This window comes from Pristis pectinata, chromosome 10 (assembly GCF_009764475.1).
Source record: "Pristis pectinata isolate sPriPec2 chromosome 10, sPriPec2.1.pri, whole genome shotgun sequence".
In the NCBI taxonomy this organism is placed as follows: domain Eukaryota; kingdom Metazoa; phylum Chordata; class Chondrichthyes; order Rhinopristiformes; family Pristidae; genus Pristis; species Pristis pectinata.
In genome coordinates, this window is record NC_067414.1 from 19274689 (window position 1) to 19299294 (window position 24606).

The 24606-nt window shown below is 41.8% G+C and overlaps 1 protein-coding gene across 1 annotated transcript in view; it reads left to right on the forward strand.

Moving 5' to 3' along the window:
* Window positions 1–19877, forward strand: part of LOC127575107 (adhesion G protein-coupled receptor B3-like) — a 609306-nt gene extending 589429 nt beyond the window's left edge. Inside the window, 4 exon segments of the mRNA XM_052024767.1 lie at window positions 13115–13150; window positions 13936–13980; window positions 13982–14041; window positions 19115–19877. Of these exon segments, the coding sequence (XP_051880727.1) occupies window positions 13115–13150; window positions 13936–13980; window positions 13982–14041; window positions 19115–19303 (330 nt within the window). The 3' untranslated portion in view covers window positions 19304–19877.
* The last annotated feature ends 4729 nt before the right edge of the window (window positions 19878–24606 follow it).

Sequence of the window (24606 nt, forward strand, 5' to 3'; positions counted from 1 at the left end):
ACTAGATGGCTTCTCTAATGGGCAGTCAAACATTTCACCAGATTGCTGTCACACATTGAAGATAAAGATTTAGCCCAGCATGTGCCGCAGAAGTGATCTGTGCTGCTCAACGATAGGATAATTCCATCTTGGGCATCTTGGTCCCGATGATGCTGTCCAGATGTTCCTTGTTTGCATCAAGAGGGCAGAGGGAAGTACATCGAAGCAACTCTCCACTGCTGAGCATTTAGTTCCGGGCGTAGCACTGTGGTAACAGGCTGCTTCAGTCTGAGGGAACTGCACGTGGGTGATTCAGAGGCCCAGGGGCACTCTGGTTCCACCAAAATTACACCATAGTCTTTGGGCTTCTTACAGCAAAGGAAACACACATCGCCATGAAAATAATCACAGCCTGTGTCTAGTTGTGTGCTGCAGGGATTGGTGCTCGGTCTGTTGTTGTTTATCGTCTTGTATTAATGATTTAGATGATAATGTGGTAAAATGGATCAGCAAATTTGCAGATGACACCAAGAATGGGGGCGTAGTGGACAGTGAGGAAGGCTATGAAAGCTTGTAGCGTGATCTTGACCAGCTAGGAAAATGGGCTGAAAAATGGCAGATGGAATTTAATGCAGACAAGTGTGAGGTGTTGCACTTTGGGAGAACAAACCAGGTTAGGACTTACACAGTGAATGGTAGGGCTCTGAGGTGTGTGGTAGAACAAAGGGACCAGGAAATACAGATCCATAGTTCCTTGAAAGTGGTGTCACAGGTAGATAGGGTCGTAAAGAGAGCTTTTGGCACTTTAACCTTCATAAATCAAGGCATTGAGTACAGGAGTTGGGATGTTATGTTGAAGTTGTTCAAGATGTTGGTGAGGCCAAATTTGGAGTATTGTGTGCAGTTCTGGTCACCTACCTACAGGAAAGATATCAATAAGCTTGAAAGAGTGCAGAGAAGATTTACAAAAATGTTGCCGGGACTTGAGGACCTGAGTTATAGGGAAAGGTTGAATAGATTAGGACTTTATTCCCTGGAGCACAGGAGAATGAGGGAAGATCTTAGAGGTATACAAAATTATGAGGGGTATAGATAGGGTGAATGCATGCAGGCTTTTTCCCCTCAGGTTGGGTGAGACTAGAACTAGAGGTCATAGGTTTAGGGTGAAATATATAAGGAGAATCTGTTGGGGGAACTTCTTCACTCAGAGGGTGATGCGAGTGTGGAGCGAGCTGCCAGTGGAACTGGTGGATGTGGGTTCAATTTTAACATTTAAGAGAGGTTTGGGTAGGTACATGGATGGGAGGGGTTTGGAGGGATATGGTCCCAGGTGTGATAGATGGGACTAGGCAGGAGGTCAGGTTGGCCTCGACTAGATGAGCCAAAGGGCTTGTTTCTGTGCTGTAGTACTGTAATGACTCTAGGTGGTTTTGAGGATGCTTTAGATTTCCTGTGTGGACACTTCATTATTGTATGGATTGTGGCTGATTGTAAGGTTACATCTTCCATCAGAGGCAAGGTAACATAACCATAGCAGCAATTGGGTAGTTTTCAAACCCTAGCCAGACCCTCGCCTACCACTCCAGGACAGCAGAAGGGAAGGAATGATGTCCTGCAACCTGCTCTCCATCTGGGGGTCTCCTACATTGAAGTTGGCGGTTCAGTCACCAAGGAAACTACTGACATCCCTCAGGAAATCTCCACATCTATTGCCATCTGCATGATCACACCAGCAGGTGTGTGAATTGCCTGCACCTATGTTGGCAGTGTTCTTGTATCTGAGTCAGAAGGCAGAGGGTTCAACAAGAGTGCAGAACCCATTGTCATCCTTAAGGGTGGTGTTAAGAAAGAGCTGCTTTTTATTTGCATGATGTGTATGTCACTGGCAAGGCCAGCAAGTATTGGCCATTACTTATTGTCCATGAGGAGGTGGTGCTGAGCTACAATTCTTTAACCACCACAGTCCAAAGATGCTTTTGGGAGGGGAGTTTGAGGATTTCGACCCAACAATATGTTTCCAAGTCAGGATGGTGTGTGGTTTGGAGGGGAGCCTGCAGATGGTCGTGTTCCATGTGGTCCTTCTCATTAGTAGAGGTCATGGGTTTGTGAGAGTGATGTTGAAGTAGGCTGGCTGAGTAACTACAGTGTATTTTGCAGGTGACAGACACTGTAGGCACTGTGCGCTGGAGGTGGAGGGAATGATTGCTTAGGGTGGGTGATGATATACCATTCATTTGGGCTGCTTTGTCTTACAAAGTAGCAGATTTCTTGTGAGGTTTTGGAGCTGCACTCGCCCAAGCAAGTGGAAAGTCTTCCCTCACACCCCTGACTTGTAACTGGTGGATAGGCTCTGGGGTACCAGAGGTGAGTCACTCACCACAGGATGCCCAGCCTTTAACAAGCTCTTGTCACCATGGCATTTATGCTGGCCTAGTTGTGTTTCTGGTGAATGGTGAGCCCTGGGATAGTAATGCCATTGATTCTCAGGGTTGGTTTGTTATAGTCTCTCTTATTGTAAATGATTATTGCCTAGCATTTGAGTGCCACAAATGTTCCTTGCCGCTTTCTAGCCCATGCCTGATTATTAAGTCTTGCTCCATACAGGTGTGGGCTGCTTCATTTGCTGAGGAGTTGTGAGTAGAATTGAACATTGTGCAATTATCAGTGAACATCCCTGCTTCTGACCTTGTGATGGAAGGAAAGTCATTGATGAAGCAGCTGATGATGTTTGGGTCCATGCCACTACCCTTGAGGGACTCCTGCAGGGATGACCTGGGACTGTAATGATCAATTTCTCATAACCACAGCCATCCAGATTTACTGGAGCCCTTTGATACTGCAGTCAGCTAAATGCCATTCAGAAGTGAAGGGCAGCCACTCTCACCTCGCCTCTGGCTTCAGCTCTTGCTTTTTGAAGTTTGGACAAAGTCTGTGAAGTCTGTGATGAGTTCTAAAGTCATGTGAGCTATTACCTTCCGGCTCTTGCTGTCTGTTTGGATGTATGTAATAATGTTTCTGGAATCACTTGTAGAGCTGAGAGCTCTGATGTCCCAGGTCAACATTAATTTATGAAGCAACAGGTTAATATATCATGTATTCATTCGTTGCTTGTGGAATCTTGCCTTGTATAAATTACCTGACACATTGCCTACATTCCAACAGTGAGCACATTACAAGGAGTAAAGCAATAGCAGTGATGCACTTTAGGAATAATATGTAAATAAAGCAGCACAACAATGGAGATCATACATTACATCGGCATGCACACATCACACCATCATTATGTTCAGTGAAGACACGACCTTTGCACTTTAATGCTTTTATTGGCTTGCAAATACGTTATACTGTTGAAGTTTTTTATATTTTTAAGATTTGCTCAAATATAAAGGCAAATTTTAATGGCTAGAATCTGACAGATGCACCCTGTGTCACGAACCAGCAACAAAAGAAACACACCGAGCATGATTCAGTGTTAAAAAATATTTTATTAATCACTACTTATGGTAATACGAAAAATAAAAGTAAAAAAATGTTAGTATGTTAGAATTCAAAAATGTTAAACCTTGAACGTTAACCCCGAAACTAAACTCTTCGTGTGTGTGTGTGTGTGTGTGTGTGTGTGTGTGTGTGTGTGACAAAGTCCCAACTCCAAGTTCAGGAATGGTTCTTAAAGTTCAGTTCCGCAAGCCATAAGGTGAAACATGAGCAAGGGCTTCTTCAACAACCACCGTTATCTGAAGATAAGACGTAGATGTAGAGAACATAGAGAGAGTAATTACGAAATCCAAATGTTCCACGATGGAACCCAAACGACACTTCAGTGTTTACTCGGTAGTGACTTCCTCACCCCGAAAAGCATCCGAATCGTGGTCGTCCACACAAATACCTGTTTCCTTCTACAGGTCAGCAACAAAGTGAACTCCACCGGATTACTTCCAACTTCCATACATGGATTTCAGTGGCAGACACAGTTATTGTTTCTCATCCATCGATAGAGAACACTAGCAGGCTGGTGTCTCTCTCCCTTCTCTCTCTCTCTTCTTCTTCTTCTACAACGTCATTACGTCCTTTATCTTCTATTGACATAAGCACTCCACACACACAAATACACACACACTCTCTATTTTAAAGGGACATTCACTGAGTCCGTAACACACACATCACACCATCATTATGTTCAGTGAAGACACAACCTTTGCACTTTAATGCTTTTATTGGCTTACAAATTCGTTATACTGTTGAAGTTCTTTATATCTTTAAGATTTGCTCAAATATAAAGGAAAATTTTAATGGCTAGAATCTGACAGATGCACCCTGTGACATTCCTCTGATGAAATGACGACCCTCTGCTGCCTCCTTGTCATGTCCCACCCTCTGCCCTCGTTGTCTTGTCCCACCCTCTGCCCTCTCCTTGTCTTGTACCAGCCTCTGCTGCTTCTGTTCGCTTGTATCAGACTCTGCTGTCTCCCTGCTGTTCTGTAGTCTGCCAAATTTTTCCTGAACATTTTACGAAATCCCCATTCCGATACTTTGCCCGGTAACTTTAACAGAGTTAAACAGGCTGCAGCATTAATGCTTCAGCATCAAAGGCTGCAAGCAAATCAGGAGAGTCAGAAATGTGAAAAGCTCTCACAACCCACTTGTTGAGAAATCACCAACACCCACTGGTTTGAGGACTCCACTGACTGCCAGTGCAGAATTTCTAGCCTCATCTTTACAAGAGTGTACACTTGCACCACTATGAGGGGTAAATTTCTCACACAAAGAATGTCTGGAATGAGCTGCTGGGGAGGTGATAGAGGCAGGATAGACAGTCCCAGCCAATCCAGTCTCTCCTTATAACTCAAGCTCTCCAGTTCTGGTACCACACTTGTGAATCTTTTCTGCACCCTCTCCAGCTTAATCACATCCTTCCTGCAGTATGGTGACCAGAACTGCGCACAGTACTCCAAATGCAGTCTCATCAATGTCTAGTACAGTTGTTGGAATGTCAATCAGAAATTTCCCGTTAAACACTCGATGCTCTCCTTTTCCTGTGTACAGCAAGAGAAAGTTCTTGTTAGATTGTACAGGTGCTCATATTGAACCTGCTGGAGTCATCTCTGCTAAAAATGTTCCATCACATGTAATGTCTTTTCCTAGTTCCCCGCGTGTCTGAGGTGGCAGCAATTGGCTCTCTCTGCCAATTTGACACTGAGGACTTTTGAGATTCTTTGTCTAATCTGCTTTCAGTGGTTTATTATATTAAATCCCCCATAAGACCTTTAATCCAGGTTTTCCTAAACTCTCATGGGCATCCTCTGAGCTTCTACCAACTATAGACTTAATAATTCCCTTATGATAGACAGCTGTGTTAGTAGAAGGTTATGTCATATAATTTTAGTGACCAGTTTTCCATTCCACATATAGCTCAGTTCAAACAGAAAATGTTGTTGACTTCATTACTGGTGGAAACAGAGAGCAGAATAGGCACAGCAGAAATTTAAGAGGCTGATCGAACCTTCCAGATCTCTGGCCATGCTTGTACTGTTGGACTTGAGGTCTAATTGAAAACTGCCAGAAACTTTATTTTCAGAATGAATGGCAATATTTATCCACATAATTATTGTGATAGTATTTTAGAATAAGCAACAACATTATTGTTCACAATTTTCTGCAACTGTCAAGAAGGTTCTCATGCTTTGAGTCAGCCTGCCTAAAATAGACATGGGGAAGAAGAGAGATCTGGACTTGGGGGTAGACATGAAGCCTTTTCAGTAACACTAAACAAGAACCATGGTGTTATCTACTCTTCTTCTTATATTCAGTTCTGTTAACTAAATCTCAGGAGGGAAAGTAGAGCTGGTGACCTGCCCTTCAGCAATGGTGACCAAAAACAAATTTCTGCCTCATGCTGTCTAAAGAAGTCAGTTGTATTATGTTGAAGCAAATTTGAAATTACAGTTTATCAAATGGGATTTCAGATCCCCTTATGTATGGCATTTTGACTTTGCCCAAAGGTTTAGGCTATGAGTATAAAGATGGGTATTGTAATGTCAAGTTCTGTCATTTCAGGAGAATGAAGTGGATGAAATAAAGGGTGCACAGCAGGTTAAACTCTATGTGTTGGAAAATTGGAACAGGGCAGATAATCACTAGAGAGCCATCAGTAACATCAATTAATCTCCAGTGCACAGAGGTGTCACCCCTCTGCCTCTACAGAGAGTCAGCTGAATTGGGGGACAAAGAAAACACTCAAACTAAAGTTTACCACATATCGATCTTTATTAATACTCAGATCACTTAAAGTATACAGGCATTCAACTAATCCTTATAACTCTCAATGACCTGTCATTTAACTTGCTCTCCTAGCTTGCTACTCAATACATAATAAATCACAAAACTCATGACTTGGACTCAGATACTGCCTGTGCAAGATGAATTGGCCAGGCTTCCTTCGATGGGTTATAGTCTTCTCTTAGTTCCAAACCCAGGGCCTTCCTTTGGTGATAGTTGTTCCTGGGTTATTACTGCTGAAGATCTCTATATTCCTTCTTTGTCACACAATCCTTAATAACGATGGGGTTCCTCAAACCCCAAATGAGCCAATCAGACTTGGAGAGCATGTAATCGATTGCTCCTGATAGTTTTCTCACATGGGTCTCATGACCAAACAAACTACTTGGAGTATTGTGTTCAGTTCTAAACCAATACCAATACCAATTATAGGAAGGATGTGGAAGCTTTAGAGAGGGTGCAGAGGAGATTTACCAGGATGTTGTCTGGATTGGAGAGCATGTCTTATGAGGATAGGTTGAGTGAGCTAGGGCTTTTCTTTTGGAGAGGAGGAGGATGAGAGGTGACTTGATAGAGGTCTTCAAGGTAATAAGAGGCATAGATCGAGTGGACAGTCAGAGACTTTTTCCCAGGGCAAAAATGGCTAACATGAGGGGACATAATTTTAAGGTGATTGGAGGAAGGTGTAAGGAGGATGTCAGAGGCAAGCTTTTTACAGAGAGAGTGGTGGATGCGTGGAACGCAGTGCCGGCAGAGGTTGTGGGGACAGATACATTGGGGACATTTAAGAGACTCTTAGATAGCCACATGAATGATAGATAAATGGAGGGCTATATTGGAGGGAAGGGTTAGATAGATCTTAGAGGAGGATAAAATGTCGGCACAACATTGTGGACCGAAGGGCCTGTGCTGTGCTGTAATGTTCTATGTTCTAACTCCTTTGCCTGCTGTTAATGGCTTGGATGCCATGGAGATGTTTCAGAGTGGGTCCTTTGTTTCTTATCTCACTGCAACCAATGGCTGCTGTCTTGTTTTCAAGTTATTGTGCCTCTGAGACCTTGCGTCCCAGTAAATCCAGGCAACTCCTTAATGTGAAAAATGAGACTGAAAGAACGTTACTTTACAACTTTGTTTCTTTATCTCATGAAGATCTGGTTTCAGTGTGTATTTCACAATTTAATTGCCACAAATGGCTTCTCAAAACATTTCCTGATTCGTAATTCTGTGGTTAATCGATCAATATCGTAGAGCACTCTTCCAATTAAGCTGTTATCAATTCTCATAGCATTCTCAGACAACTTCAGAGACCATTAACTATACTTGTATGTGGCTTGTTCAAACTGAAAACACTGTCCTGTCTTTTTTTCTGGGATTTTTTTTTAAACGGAGACACAAGAGACTGCAGCTGCTGGAATCTGGAGCAACAAACAATAAGCTGGAGGAACTCAGCGGGTCGAGCAGCATCTGTGGGAGGAAAAAAAAATGTTGACATTTCAGTTCCTGAGTCCTTTCCTTTCCTCAGTCCTACTGCAGGGTTTCAACCCGAAACGTCAAAAATCTCCTTCCTCCCACAGATGCTGCGTGACCTGCTGAGTTCCTCCAGCACATTGGTTATTGCTGGTTCTTTTTAACTCTTTGCAAACCACCTTTTATTGCTCTATTTCTCTTCTCACAACAATGTCGCTCATGTAAAGTTGGCTTCTTTTTCCATTGTGCTTTGTAGAGGTTTAGCTGCTAGCCACGTGGCTACAGCAGTATTGAGCAATCACTAATGCATTGCTCAACCAGGCAAAGAACTCCATCACTTTTTTCACAGATTGCCTTGGAGAATCAGAGGCTGATGTGCACTTGTTTCCCAGAGTAAGCTCTGTCCGTATCCAGGTAACTATCCCCTATACAGTTTGATGACTTTCACTATTGCCTTTAGCATCATTCAAACCTTGTACCCAAAGTGATTTTGAGGCCTGATGTGCATGCAGCCATGGGAACGCTTCACTGCAGCTTGAATTTATCGGCACTTGGGCAATTAATTGGCTCCCATACTGAACTGAGGGGTAGGCTTAAAGGGTTGGTAAAAGGGGGCTATTGGAAGCTAAAGTTTAATTTTAGACCCAGGGAAGCCTAGGCCTTTATCTGAGCAAACTCTTTTGAGGATGACTATTTAGATCACCCCAGAACACCAAGTGCCCATAGATGAAACTGTCCTCGAGATTATAATGGCAGTCTTACGTGCATTATTGGGCTCTGATTTGCATTCTACAAGTGGCCCTTCACCTGGAAGAGGCTGCCTCTCTGGCCACCCTCAGGACTCAATCAGCATGATGATATAAATAGGGTGGTGGGCGGCACCGACCTTTTAAAGGTCATTATCACTTCATGTATGCAGCTGCAGCAAGTTAAAATTGACCTTATGCCTGCATATTTAACCAATGCATACCCCAAGATTACTTGTGTTAAAAAAAAATAAAATAACAGGGAAGGCTATCTACTTCATTCCTCACTGATGACAGCAATGATATTACCACAAGCAGCTGCTGATCATAAACATCGCATAGCCACCAGGAGCATCCTCACACTTCACAAGCATAGAGAAAGCAATCAACATTTTAATACATATCCTATCCCTGATCATCACAGTGCGTCATACATCAGAGGTAGCTGGGAAAGGAGAACTCCTCCCATAGCCCAGAGCTGAGCGGAAGGCCTTCTTGGTGCCTCCTCTGTGAACTACGAGAGTTGTAAGACAAATTGTCACTGAACCAACCTTCACCTGTGCCCAGCAAATTCATGGACAGCATGCAGGATTCCATTTATTTCAGATAAAGGAGAATGTAATCTGCTTCTGTCTACAGGTCCTCCCTTTCTCTAGAGTTATGATGATAGTTGGATGCTAAAGGTACTCTCTTCAGTCTCAGGATTCTTGTGCTGGATCATAAGAGGTTCTTGCTTTTGTCATAGAAGTCACCATAGTGGCTGCTTTGGTCTGTATACTTTTTTGTTACGTGTAGACTGACCAGAGCTGGCTAGAGAGGCCAAAAGGGACACAAGTCACCAAGCAAGGAGTCAGTAACCAGTTTATAGGCCTAATGGGAGAGATTTATGAAAATTTGACCACAGCTTTATCTGCTCTGGTCCATGGCCATTACGGCAGCAGTTTTAAGACTTGGGTCTTCTGGCATTCAGTGCTCCGCCACAGCTGCCTTGGATCTGGCCCACTAGACTGTGGTTCCAGCACGTACTTATTGGCAGATATGTCTACATATCTGCTGGAGTCTTCATAAGAGCATTGAGTGAAAACGATAGCAAGCACGATGTTTAGAAAAAATCCTGCTTAAATCCTGCCATTATGAGTTAAGCTTCAATTAATGTTTAAAATTCCAGGGATACACACTGTGTACAACCTCCCCTTTCTGACCCTTGGAGTCCAGGTATCATTCTAGTAAATCAATGCTGCATTTTCTGAAGTGTTGTGCCCAGATCTGCCTACACATGTACTCCAGGTATTGTCTATCTAAGGCTCTGTTTCCTTTGATACAATTTCTGCACACACTTACATTCCTTCTCTGGCTTTAAGGGGCAGTAATTCATTACACTTTATGATGACCTTGTGTCCACTCATGGCATTTTCATGATCTATGTACATGGATTCCCTTTGGATCTACACACGTCTAGCTTTTCATCATCAGAATGTGCCTTATTAGGTCTAAAGTAAATGACCTCACATCTGCCTACATTGAAATCCTTTTGCAATAGCTTTGTTAATTTGCATAACCTATTAATGTCACCTTGTAAATATAATGCATCCATCTACACTGCTTGCAATAATGCATGTTTTGGATACATGATTTCTAACCATTCAAGTTGCATATGAATAGTTGCAGTCTAATGCACATTTCTTTAGCCTTATGCTTGCAGTCAGTTTCAGAGGAGTTAAGTGGATGATGCACTTCAGCCCCCTCCTGACAATATCCATCTTGGGTAATTCTATTTACTCCTTTATGATGTCAAGTAAAAATGAATGTCCTGAAGAAGGGTTCTGACCCGAAATGTTGACCACCTGCTTTTCTCCACTAATGCTGCCTGGCCTGTTGAGTTGCTCCAAGCATCACAGTGTTTTTCATCGAGATTCCAGCATCTGCAGTCCTTTGTTTCTCTAAGAGATGAACGTGCTGGATCTCAGTTGTAATGCTGAAAGTATCCTGCAAAAGTGGCTGCTTCTGAACTCAGTCTGTTTCAGCACAGCTACACACTGGAATCAACTGGAAAATTGCTCTGGTATTGCCTGCACATAAAAAGGACAAATCCAGACTGGTCATTAACACACCAGAACCCATCGACTGCTGTTCAATTAGAGGATTGGAACCCAGGGCTCATCACAGCCTTTGTCCAAACATGGATGAAAGAGCTAAATTGCAGAGGTGAGGTAAAAGTGATTGACCTTGACAGAGACCAGCACAAGAAACCTTAGTAAAAATGATGCCATTGGAAATCATGACATGATTCCCTGGCTGTAGTATGTCTAATACAAAGGCAGATCAATTATCTCAACCTCAGGATATTGCTCTGGGAGGTTTGTTGTAGGCACAACCATCTTCAGTGATTCATAGTGACCTTCTCTTCATCGAAAGGTCAGAATTGGGACTATTTGATGATTGCAACCTTCAGTTCCATTTAAAATGCCTCAGTTATAACATTAATACTTTGACTTGTATGGCATAACTTTGATTTTCCTACCACACAAATATCATCTAAAATCTGCACTCCAGCACATCATTGAGGCTTCTTAAACAGAGCCACCTAATCTTTCATCTCTATCCCCTGGAAGGATATGGGCAGTTGGCATAGGAACACAGGCCACCGAGTCAAGGCCAGTCCTCAGAGCAATCCCATCAATTCCACTTCCCCACTTCCTTCCCTGTAAGCTATTCGACCTTGCATGCCTATCAATCTCCCCCAATTTTCCATCACCCACCTACACTAAGGGTAATTCACAGTAGGCAATTAACTTAGCAAACCAGCGTGCCTCTGAGATATGGAAGGAGTTAGGCAGCATCTGTAGAATAAGACTTAAGATGTTTCAGGTCAAAGATCCTTCATTAGAACTGGGAAAGAGAGAAAACAAGTTAGTTTTCATTTGCAGGGAGGATGTGGAAGGGCAAGATAGGGCAGAGGGAGTATCTGTGACTTGGCAAGTCACAGGTGGCCTTGATGATAGCCTGTTTGTAGGGCCACTGAGAAGGCCAGGAAGTAGGTCCAATTTGGATAATTTCAATAAAGCAGTACAGCCATAATGGACAATGAGTTACCTCTGTGCTGCTTATTCTATGAAATTAGGGCCTTTATATTTGGATGATGAGACTACAATGTTTGGGCCATTAGTATGCCATATTTAGGATTACCATATTTCAGCCATGCCATATTATCTTGCCAAGACACCAACCAATTGGCCTGTGGGCACAGCACAGACCTAGAAATTTGAAACTATTATTTTCACTGTGTTCTCAGTTGAATCTCAGGATCATGGTGTCTTTTCTACTGCTTATTGTTTGACTTGTGCAGTTGTTTCAGTGGCAGAGTTTATGTCCTGGTCGGCCAATGGTGGGACAGATGGTTTGCAAGCACAAAGGTTGAGTGATGTATTATTTACATGTTGGTACCATGCAAATGTAGGTGCAGACTTGTGCCAGTTTAAAACATTGGCTGTGAACTTGCTGGGGTTCTACCTTACTGATGCAGGTAGAGCACAGAGCAATTGTACCTGGGTCAGGATTAGTTTATCCCCTCCGGAGATGTTGAAGCTCATTGTTAGTATCTTACAAAACCCCTATAGACTAGTGGGGGCAGGTTTATCCAAATAAATTCTCCTCTGTGTACAATAACCAGGATAATAAGGTAACGCACAAAAAGCTGGAGGAACTCGGTGGGTCAGGCAGCATCTATGGAGGGAAATGGACTGTTGATGTTTCGGGTTGAGACCCTTCATCAGAACCAGAAACGTCAACTGTCCGTTTCCCTCCGTAGGTGCTGCCTGACCTGCTGAGTTCCTCCAGCACTTTTTGTGTGTTGCTCCAGATCTCCAGCATCCGCAGTCTCTTGTGTCTCCAGGATAATAACGTAGCACTGATAGAATGAAAATTCATTTCAACCAAAATCTTAAGGGCGATGAGAAAGAGAGAGCATTTAAAATCGACATTGGAGTGAGTGCTGAAGAAAACTGAAATGACAAAAAGAGAAAATCTGCAGGAGCACAGCATGTCAGACTCATGCTTCAGTTGACAGTATATCTGAAAATTGTTAACTTTATTAAAAAGATCAATGATTTTTTCCTTGCATTCAGCACACCTTGGAGATGATAACTAGTGGGCATTTACAACTGTTCAGGGGAGAACTTGATGCTATAACCAAATGCTCTGAAACTGAGATTATTACTTCTTGGCTGTTAAAAGCAACTGATCATTTTATATATGGGCATTTTAAGTGATGGCAGTTGTGAGGTTGTCCCAGCTGAGAACTGCTGGTTCAACACATTAGGGACAGATCTAGGGCACTCAATCTTAGTGCTAGAGTGGGTATTTGTGTTTGTGCATCTTCACTCCAGGTTCAGATTTTCATTCAAAAGGATATCTGGTCCAGAATGGAGGCAGTTTGGCCAGGGAACAGGAAACTTTGCCCAGTTCTCTGATCTGCATTAACTCCGTAACTTGAATGTGGCTGATCTAGAAAACTGTTTTAACAATTCACAAGTGAAATGTAGCTCAAAACATGTTTTAACAAATAAGGAGAAAATTAGAAGGCCAAATTGTTTTATCAAAATCATGCGAGCCAAAACCCATCTAATGAATCCTTTGATGTTTTGCAGAGAAGAAAGTCACGTTATTCAGACCTGGATTTTGAAGTAAGTTTCGGGGTGTAAAAATAAAATTAACCTCTAGTGCCTGACACTTACATTTTTTCTACATGCAATTACCCAGACAATTTAACTAAGATTGATGTCAGTTTGAGAATTCAGCAATATTTGACAATGAGGAGAAAGAAAACAGCCTTGTCCCTAGCTCCCAGCACCTCCATAACAATTATTGTATGAATGAACACAACTTCAACAGCCTCTTAGTGAATTTTCAACTGGTTTTTGATTGGCAGGAAGCTTTCTTGTTGCTTATTCTTCAATTTTTATGAACTTTTTTTCCCACAAAGAGTATATCGTGGTTTTGAGTGGCTTGAGGACTACGAATTGGTCCACCATCCCTTGCACTAAACATGCAATATTGTAGTGGCTGAGCATCATACTCCAAAATCCAGTTCCACTGAAGTCAACCAAATTTCAAAGGCAAATTGCAATGCGCAGCATGACTATCCTGCACAATTTAATGCAGGGAAACAAACATCTTACCGTTGAGAGATAAATACAGAGTAATGCTTACACCAATTCATTTACAAAGTTTGTGCATTTGCAGTTTGCTTACGAAAAATCATTGTGCAACTATTGTTTTTTAATTAATGTTCCTGATACTAACTGTTATTTAAGACTATTTCTTTACTGGCTCTCTGAGAACCTTTTCTGAAAAATGAGCTGATTTCCTGGTTTTAGTTGCCAAGCTCATTCTTGTCATTGCAGGTTATTGATATGTACAATTCTTCATAAGTTAGTATGTGAATACCATGTAATCTATTGGTTTACAGAAAGTCATGCACACAAGAAAGCGGCACATGGAACTATTTCAGGAAACTCAATCAAAAATTCCAGACTTTGGATAGGTTCCGTGAGCCGCCAGGTACAGGGAGTGTGGTAAGTACAGATTCTGTTACATGCAGAACAAATGAAACAAGCTTTTGCAATGCCAGCATGGCTGGCATTGTGTTGCAACCAATAACCTAATGATGTATTTACCAGTTGTTTTGTTTGTTTCCAAAGACTGAGAAAACATGGGCCATCTCAGCAGCTGGGTATGAAAGGGGTAGTGGAAGTGTAAGTACCACAACTGGATTGGATGTGTCTGTTTGTATTGAATGTATCACAACTACATCTGCATGTACCCTATCTCACCATAACTACATCGTGGATCTTTAATAACACTTTCCTTCCCATCTTCAATACTTGAGCTATACTGAGTGCAGTTAGTTCCATAATCTAAAATAAAAGACGAGTTCCAGTAACAACAGTCACAAAGCTAACATGTTGGAAATACCTCTCTGGCTCACTAATGTCCTTTATGGATGGGAGTCTGTCACCCTTCCTTTGACTGGCCTGCATGGCTTTGACTCTTAATTTCTTTCTGAAATTCATAACTAGCCATGAAGGCAGCCATTGCCATCATCTCAAGGGCACTCAGACATGGCCACTTCCCACAATACTAGCTTCCAAAGTAACATCCCATCAATAATAAACCTTGGTAAGGGACAGCAGAGCAAGGAAGGAGAGGTGAGAGGTCAGGTGTCTGGGGGAAAGCAAGTAAATATAAAGAAGTGCCAACTTAAACAACAGTTTAAGTTTATAAAGACTTCTATGAGGTAAAACTGGAATTTCATTACAAAAAAAATTGTCAATGAGCCAGATTAAGCTGATGTCCAAAAGCATTGTCAAAGAGATGGGTTTAATGGGGCATCCCAAAGGAGAGGGTGCATTAGAGAGGCAAAGTGTTTTAACATAGTACAGGGAAGCAATGATCCTTCTATACACTTCTAAGACCTGGACTACCTACAACAGATTCCTCAAAGCGCTGGAAAGAGACACCAACAGAATCCTCCAAGTCTACTGCAAGGATAAGCAAACCAATGTCAGGGCCTTCTCCCCAGCCAACATTCCTAGTACTGAGAGCCTGATTACACTCAATTGGCTGCAGTGAGCTGGTCATATCTTCAACATGTCTGATACCAAACTCCTGAAACAGGCACTGTTCTGAGCTCTGTCATGGGAAGAGATTACCAGCAGACAAAGGAAAATACAAGAAATGTTCAAAGCCTTCTTGAAAAAGTGCAACGTCTACACTGACTCCTCTGAATCCCTGATTCCTGAACACTCAAAGTGGAGAGCATTCAGGATGGCACTAAGAACCTCAAGTCCTTCAAAGTACAGAAGACCAGCAGAGGACTGCACCACCTCTCAAACATCAGTCACCCGCTGACCCATCTGCAGAAAGGTGTAATTCCTATATTGGTCTCATCAGTCACCATAGAACCCACCGGACCGGACCATAGTGGAAGCAGGGCATCCTCAATCCCAATGAACTGTCTGAGAAGAAGACAATGATTTAGAGAGGGAATTCCGGAGCCTGGGCTTTAGCGGTTAATGGAGAAGCACAAGAGACCGCAGTTGATGAACAAGAAGATCTTAGACAGTTGTAGGGTTGGAGAGGGTTACAGAAATAGGGACGGTAAAGCTACGAAGGGATTTGAAAACTGGAATAAGAATTCTAAAATTTCAGGATACCAGAGCATTCTGACAGAGCATTAATAGGTTAAAAAGTACACTAGAATATTTGATTCGCCACATACTTTGCATCATTGTAAATGAGATATTAATATCACCTCAGACATTGCTGAGACTTCATGCTGCTTTGAAGTGAAATAGTTGACTCCTGGTTAGTCATTAACTCCTTCACCAAGCACATGGCTTGTTCAAGTTATAAAGCTTGCTTCACACACCACACAAATCTCAGTCTTCAAGATCTCCATTAGTAGTTGTAAATCCACTGAAGGAACTATTGAATGGCAGGTTCCAAAGGGGGAATCAATGTTCTTCAGCAGAGACACAAGAAAGTCTGCAGATGCTGGAATCTGGAGCAACACACACAAAATGCTGGAGGAACTCAACAAGTCAGGCAGCATCTATGGAGGGAAATAAACAGTCGACATTTCGGGTCAAGACCCTTCATCAGGACTGCTCTTCATCAGATTGTTCACATTTTGGAGACTGTTGTCAGAGAATAGGTATGGTTTTCCTCCTCTGTAGATTTGTAAGATTGCGACTGTAATTTTTGTCAGGTTAGAGGTATTAAGGTTTATGCAGGTGAATTGGAGTTAAGTTATGACCCATCTGAAAGTTGGAACATGCACAAAGGCTGGAGCAGCCTACTTCTGTTCCTGTATTGTGCCCTACACACCATTTAAGAAAGAAGAATTACACCTTGCACTGCTGGACACTGAGCAACCTACAATATCCATTGTGGTTGACTTTAGAGAAAGTGAACCTTTATCACTTCCCATTTAGAGGTTAAGATGTTGCCGCTCCATTCTATTATAGCAGGTGATTTTCTGCTAACATTGTTTCTCTTACATTCCGTGAAGAGCAATCCTTGTATCTCCCATGGAGACTTCCCATCAGGAGCTGGATTCTGTGCCTTATTGCTGAGGAGTGCTGTTGGCCAGCATCTGACACAAAGCTTGCAGAAATAAGCGTAACTTGATGCAGCAGCAGATTCAGTGATACACATTCTCTCAGTTCTATGGGTCTGTAAGTGGAGTTGATGGAATGAAACCAGCATCTCTGCAGATAATCACACTTCTATAAAGTAAAACAGGTATTGTTACGTGTCAAGGACTTGATGAGAAAACAACAACTGTGACTGATCTTCCAGATATCACCAACCAAATGCTTTATCAATGACAAAAATAACAAGACTATTTTTAATTGTATAGGTAGTTTATTTGAATGGGAATGAAGAGCGTGCAGGAAAGTGTTATTGAAGCCAAGATTGAATCAACATCGCTCTTATTAAATGGTGGAGCAACCTCAGGGGGTAGTTTGATCTATTGCTCCTGCTTCTTATATACTTGTACAACAACAAAGACACACACTTGTATTGCTGAATTAACACAGGCAAACATACCAGGATGCTCCACTGGTACGTCATAAATCAAATGAAAAGATGTGGAGCCACAAAACCTTGTCATCACACTCTCAATTTTATATAAGACATCAGAGCAGAATTAAGCCACTTGACCCTTCAAGTCTGCTCTGCTATTCGATCATGGCTGATTTATTTTTCACACTCAGCCCTATTCTCCTACCTTCTCCCCGTAACCTTTGACACCCTTACTAATCAAGAACCTATCAACCTCTGCTTTAAATATACCCAATGAATTGACCTCCACAGCTACCTGTGGCAATGAGGTCCACAGATTCACCACCCTCTGGCTAAAGAAGTTTCTCCTCATCTCAGTTCTAAAGGGACGTCCTTCTATTCTGAGGCTGTGCCCTCTGGTCCTGGACTCTCCCACTGCTGGAAACATCCTCTCCATGTCCACTCTATTCAGGCCTTTCAATATTCGGTAGGTTTCAATGAGATCCCCTCTCATCCTTCTAAACTACAGCAAGTACAGGCCCAGAATCATCAAAAGCTCCACATATGTTAACCCTTTCATTCTGGGATCATTCTTGTAAACCTCCTCTGGACCCTCCCCAATGCCAGCACATCCTTCCTTAGATACAGGGCCCAAAACTGCTCACGATACTCCAAATGCGGTCTGACCAATGCCTTATAAAGCCTCAGCATTACATCCTTTCTTTTATATTCTAGTCCTCTTGAAATGAATGCTAACACTGCCTTCCTTACTACTGACCCAACCTGCAAGTTAACCTTTAGGGAATCCTGCACTAGGACTCAAGTCCCTTTGCACCTCCAATTTCTGAATTCACTCCCTGTTTAAAAAATATTCTACACCTTTATTCCTTCTACCAAAGTGCATGACTGAACACTTCCCTATGTTGTATTTCATCTGCCACTTTGCCCATTCTCCCAACCTGTCCAAGTCTTCTGCAGACTCCCTGCTTCCTAAGCACTACCTGCCCCTCCACCTATCTTTGTATCATCCGCAAACTTGGCCACAAAGCCATCAATTCTGTCATCCAGATCATTAATGTATAACACGAAAAGTAGTGGACCCGACACTGACCCCTGTGGAACACCACTAGTCACCGGCAGCCAACCAGAAAAGGCTCCCTTTATTCCCACTCTTTGCCTTCTGCCAGTCAGCCAATCTTCTATCCATGCCAGTACCTTCCCTGTAATACCATGGGCTCCTATCTTGTTTCGCAGCCTCATGTGCGGTAACTTGTCAAAGGCCTTTTGAAATTCCAGGTAAACAACATCCACTGACTCTCCTTTGTCCATCCTGCCTGTTACTTCCTCAAAGCATTTCAACAGATTTGTCAGGCAAGATAATCTTAAGGAAACCATGCCTATTTTATCATGAGCTGAAAAGTACCCCGAAACCTCATCCTTAGTAATAGACTCTAACATCTTACCAACCACTAACTGGCCTATAATTTCATGTTTTTTGCCTTGTTCCCTTCTTAAAGAGTGGTGTGACATTTGCGATTTTCCAGTCCTCCAGAACCATTCCTGACTCTAGTGATTCTTGAAAGATCACTACTAATGCCTCCATAATCTCTTCAGCTACCTCCTTCAGAACCCTGGGGTGTAGTCCATCCAGTCCAGTCCATCTACTTTCAGACGTTTCAGTTTCAGTACCAACATGTTTAAAATATTCAAAAGGCTACATATTAGTTTCACCTGCTTCCTCTCAGGAGATTGATGTAGTATTTTTTTAGGAAGGCAATAAAAGTGGGAAGATGATGAGGGATTTGGGGGTAAAATTCAAGAGTTCAAGATCTTTGTAGCTAAAAGCACAGCCGCTATTAACAGAACAGTTAGACATGGTGCAGAGATCGTGGAGAGCTACAGTAGGTCATGGGCAGGAGGAGGACTGAGGCTACGGAGGAATATGACAAAGAAGAGTTTCTTTAGATTTACAGGCTACCTGTTTGAAATGGTATGTCTTTGGTAAAGTTTCAGCAGTGTGCATGGGTTCAGAGTGAAGGAAGAACTATTGCTAATGATGTGTCAATGTGTTTTCACAGGACAACCCAACACCCAGCAAGCATGAGTGGGATACTTACAAGAACCCTAGTGACTACCAACACTATTCACCAATGAATGTACTGGATACAGACACAAAAGAAGCATTAGAATTAAGACAAGCAGAATGGGAAAAGTGTCTCTCTATACCCTTAGATGTGCAGGAAGGGGATTTTCAAACTGAAGTTTAAATTCAAGTCAATTATAAATAAAATCTCTTGCACTTGCACTTCAGAAATTTTTACAAAAACCTGGTCTGTATGCCTGGACTCTCTTAGAGTAATTTAGGGACTTTATACACCAGGAATAAGATGTCCATGTCTTTAACATTTCTCACTACCTTATTTAGTGAGAATACAAGATGTACAATTATTACCATCATGTGTTGTACGTTAATGTGGAATGAATTTGTAAGGTAATCTTTATAGATAAACCTCAAGCAAAGATACATGTTGTAATAGCTTCATTTGGTTTAGTTTTAAAAAGAAAACTTCACCATGAAGCACAATGTATATATTTATGCAGTTTTTAAGATTTATAACAGTCTGTTTGGCCATTACTACACTTTTTACTTTATAATATAAAAGCAAACAATTTTCTGTCATTGAAATGAATGGTTGTTGAGCTGCGTTCTTCATTGCTTTCAATGCAATAAAGTAATACTCTCACTTTTATATGAATAATATATTTCACATCTTTATTATTGCAGATCTCACATGAAAGCACAGAAATAGCTTTCTTGGCTGCAAATGTGTATAAAATATTTAAAATGTTGTATGGTGTAAATAAATTTTTGTCTACATATTAGTTTCATCTACTTCCTACATTTTATAGCTTAGTCTACACTCGGTGCAGTTCCTGATGATTTCTCAGTTGTATATCTGCCCTAGGAACCTGATATTGCAGACCAATTCTTTTAAACTTCAAGTTCAAGGCAGGTTGAGGACCCCCAGTGTACACAGGTTCTAAATAATACATGAGCTTTCAAAAGCTTCCTCAGTTTCTTGAGGTACAAATTTGTTGCTGTGTTCACTTTATTACAAAACATGTATCATTGGCTGTACTACTCCTCATGAAGCGCTGAGCTATATAAATACACAGTTTCTTAATGAGGAGTGTAGTTCAAGTTTCATATAGACTTCACAAATCAGGACACTGTTTGATTTTTCCCTTTTGTATCTGGGCAGTGGATCCTACCTGGATTATTCTAGATTGTGCTAAAATGGGTATTGATGCTCCAGGGGAAGGTGGGAAGAAGTTCAGCAGGTTTACCCCTGGTTGAATGGTCGGCCAATGCATACCGTGTGGGCTGAGACACTGAAATGCTGGAGGGTGTGGCCACACCCAGTGAGGCTCAGCATCACACAGCATAGAAATAGGCCCTTCAGTCTGCCATATCTGTGCCAACCATCAAGCACCCCTTTATGCTATTCCTACACTAGTCCCATTTTATTCTAACCTTTCCTTGTGGAGACGGGGAAGCAGAATTTCAGTTTTTGCAGCCAGTAATGGTGGATATTCAATTTGACTTAAACTGTAGTTAAAGTTTATATCGTGCTACTCTCTCTGAAGGTGGATCTGCTTCGAGAACAACTCCCCCACTAACTCTGCCTCTGTCCTCTCCATCTCCAAGCTTTGGACATTGCTACCTGTCCTTATGTCATTAATGGTTCCCTTCGTTCAGAACTGTCATAATATTCTTTAATCACCATCTTTAAAATGCCCCTCTATCCCCCCCACTCCTCCCCTTGGTTGCTCTCATGTTCCAATATTTTTCTATCCAACAACAATATTCTAATACAGAACCTTTTATTCAATGAAAATCCCAAGATGCTTCACAGGACCACTACCAAAATTGATCAGTAAGCCACAAAAGGTTATATTAAAGCAGGTGACCATTAAGCAATTTTAACTGTACCAAAAATAACCGTAAAATGTAAGCCAATGGCTGCTTTCCTCTTTGCTGTTCCAACTGTTTTTGACTAAAACTATGAAAAATGTTTTAATTCACAGGTTAATGGTTGAGAATATATATAATACAGATGATATTGATAAATACAATGTATTTCTGCTATTGTCACAAACCCCATGACAAGCTTGCTTCCCTCACGCCTTGAAAACTTAACAAAGGATCATACATTGGCAACCAGCTTATATCTGAATCATCCCAGCCTAAACCAGGGGGCCAAATAACCCTATGCCTGTCCCCCTTGGTTTTGGGTAACAGAGGTAGTGGTTAGATTACAGGCTTCCTTGGCTCCAAATTCAGATCCTCATCTTTATAATGTTAAAAGCACATTGTTCTTCCACTTTAAAATCACTTGTCACTTGCTCTGGCCCTGCAGAAGGTACCCCACAGCAGTCACATCAGATAAGGTCAAAATTCAAGAACTTCAAGACACATGAATGATAGAGAAATGGAGGGCTATGTGGGAGGGAAGGGTTAAATAGATGTTACAGCAGGATGAAATGTCGGCACGACGTTGTGGGCCGAAGGGCCTGTACTGTGCTGTAATATTCTATGTTCTTTCTCAGGCATCTCCTCACTGTCTGCCACCTCTGGGGAGATTAGCATTCAGCATTGGATCATTCATGTCAACAAATCTCAGTGCAGGTGCCTTACCTCAGCAAATTGCATATGTAAAACAGAACAATGTAAATACAACATAGCCAAGAATATCAGCTAACCTACAGGCAACCTACTGAAGTAAAGGTGGCCACAACAAGTTAACAGGCTAGGATCTTCAGTAACTAAGCTTCATCAGCTTCAATCTGTCTCAGCATTCAGTTTTATCAGTGAGTCACTTCTTGTTCTCCCTCAGACAAATATCTGTACACTGTGTAATGGGAATATGAAACTCTCCCCACAAAAATGATAGGAGACATCTGAAAAGTTCAACACTAATTGGTAGTTTTTTCTCTGTTAGATGAGGGCATTAATGGAATTGTTACAGAACCAAGCTGGTTAAATTGAGTTAGATCAGCTTATAATTTAATTGAGTGATGGAACCAGCTATAGGCAGTGACAAACTAGGACTTAAAAACCAATCCTGACATTTAAAGCACACCAAGTTGAAGTTGCTAAAACAGGAAGCTTTGATTCAGCATTACAGCAATGTCATAAATAACACATACAAGTGAGAGCAAATAAAATAAAACAAGGAGTGGAGAGAGTTGTTATTTTGACATTGATTACATTTGCTGTCTAATTATTCAGGAAGACTTTCCCTCCAGCCCTTGCATTGATCCCTCTGGCCTTTGGCAGATGGCTAGTCTGGCAGTGGTCACAGGGCTTGAATGACCTGTTCGTGTTTCTGTTGTCCTTGTTCCAAGATCAAACTTCTCCCCATCAGGCTGTGTACATTCTGCTAACAAATGAAGGTTATTTTGTTTTAGTTCTATAAATTGGTGTTCCAAGTATTTCAATCTATTGCCAAGACTGAAGTTTCTCCCCGACACACATTCCTCAAAGACCTACGTCAAATGCCACAAAGTGGTTCTTCCTGTGCTTGACTCGTTAACACCATTGCTTCCAGGTGATTATGCTTTATATTCTCTGGAAAAAAGTGCAAATGCTCAGAATCTAAAAGAAAAACAATGGTGGATTCACTGAGATTTGAATGAATGAATTTTTCAGCTGTGGTTAAGGTCTAATTGATTTCACCTCTGTCAATTTATCATGTAAGTTCTTAAAAACCGATAATTAGTGCTGTTAGGATGAACAGTATTCATTTTTTCCTCTAGTTCAGAATCAGCTGAAATACATGCTCACTGTAACAAAGGCAAAATACTGTGGATATAGCTAAACTGAAATAAAAATGCTGGAAATACTCAACAAGTAGCAATGGAGGACAGAAACAGCGTTGAAGTTGAGGTCAATAATTTGTCTTCGTTTAAAATGTCTATTGTTGGTGAATCTCAAGTTCACACCCCCCAGTTATCTGTTTCCAGTGCCAAACAAAGAACTTCTGACTGTTGGTTTGGTGCCCTACTGGCTGTTAGTCTCCAAAGCATCTTAGCTCTGAGCATACCGCAGATCCTTACGTCAGGCACAAAGTAGTGTTGGCCTTAGGTGAATGGAAGGTGACAACCTGTGAACAGTGCAGGGAGCATCCACATTAATGACTGAGGGGACTCGTTATAAAAGTTCTGCTTTTGATTCTTTTCAGATTGTTGAACCTTGAACCCATCAAGTTGCCTGATAAATCATCCCCAATGTTTGTTTCTCTTTGGGTAAAGGGATATATGCTGATTTTTTTTCTATTCAAGCAAATAATAATTTGGGGTTCATCAGATCTATGTCCTTGCACTCTAATGCACGGGTGCTATGTAAAAACAATCCAGATAGTCCCACTCCCCAGCTCGGATATTTATCCAGCTCCCTTTTGAATACCACCATTGAATCACCTTGCGTCACCTGCCCCGACAGTGCAATCCAGATCCCAAACATTCATTGCACCAAATACAATTTGTCTTTTTATGACTCATGCCATCCATTTGGAGAAGAGTAGGGAATTCGCCTGGATGTCTTGACCAAGAGTTATGTTTTTGTCAATATCACTAGAACAGATTACTTAGATATTGATCCTTGTCTTGAAAGCAGAACTTTGCTATGAAAAAAAGGGATGAATGTTTCCAATCATTAGTGAGTGCACTTCAAAAGTATTTAAGAACCCATGAATGCTTTAGAACATTTTATGGCACCATAAAGGGCAAACTCCCTGGGATTCTCCATTCAAACGTTTCTGGGCTATAACACGTAATGGCCTGGAAATTCCTTCACACAATTCCAACAAAATAGTGGTGTGTAGTCAAAATTTGGCTTAACGCTAACCATTGCCGGGTGTCTTGGCACCCATTAAGAAATTCATTCCTTGCTTTTCAGGAGAATTTTCATTTGCTCCTGCAACATTTTTCTAGTGCACAAAGGATTTGAACTCACATTCAGACACTCAGTTGCTGTCTGATTGTATGGTCTGGAAAATGACAGTTCTTATCAGCTCCTAGAACAGCCAACTTCCACTAATCCTAGTTCCCTGAAAGGGTGTTAGTTGAAGTGGGTTGCTTAAAAAGTCAATATTCAACTGCATTCTTTGTCCTCACCGAGATCTCAAAGATCCTTCAGACACACATTGTGCCTGGATGGACTCTGTGGGTCACAGTCACTCTCAACTTCCCAGCCTCAGGATCATTCCATGCCACTGTTGCTGATCTCTGTGACACCAGGGAACTCACTCAAACTCCATACTCAAGGGAAGGAGACTTCATCCACTTTTCTTTCAACCCACTGGATTGAGAAGAACTTGCCTGCACTGCAGGCTTCCTTGAAGTGCAGGCACTCAGAGACTATACTCGTGCCTTTACAGGGACATCCCTGGCAACCCCCTGGCTGTAGTACTGGCAGGCTTTTGTGGCCCACTTGGCCAAAGAACAAACCTTCTGGGCACTGTTCTTCATCAGTATTTACAGGTCCCTCAAACCATTGGGAAAATTT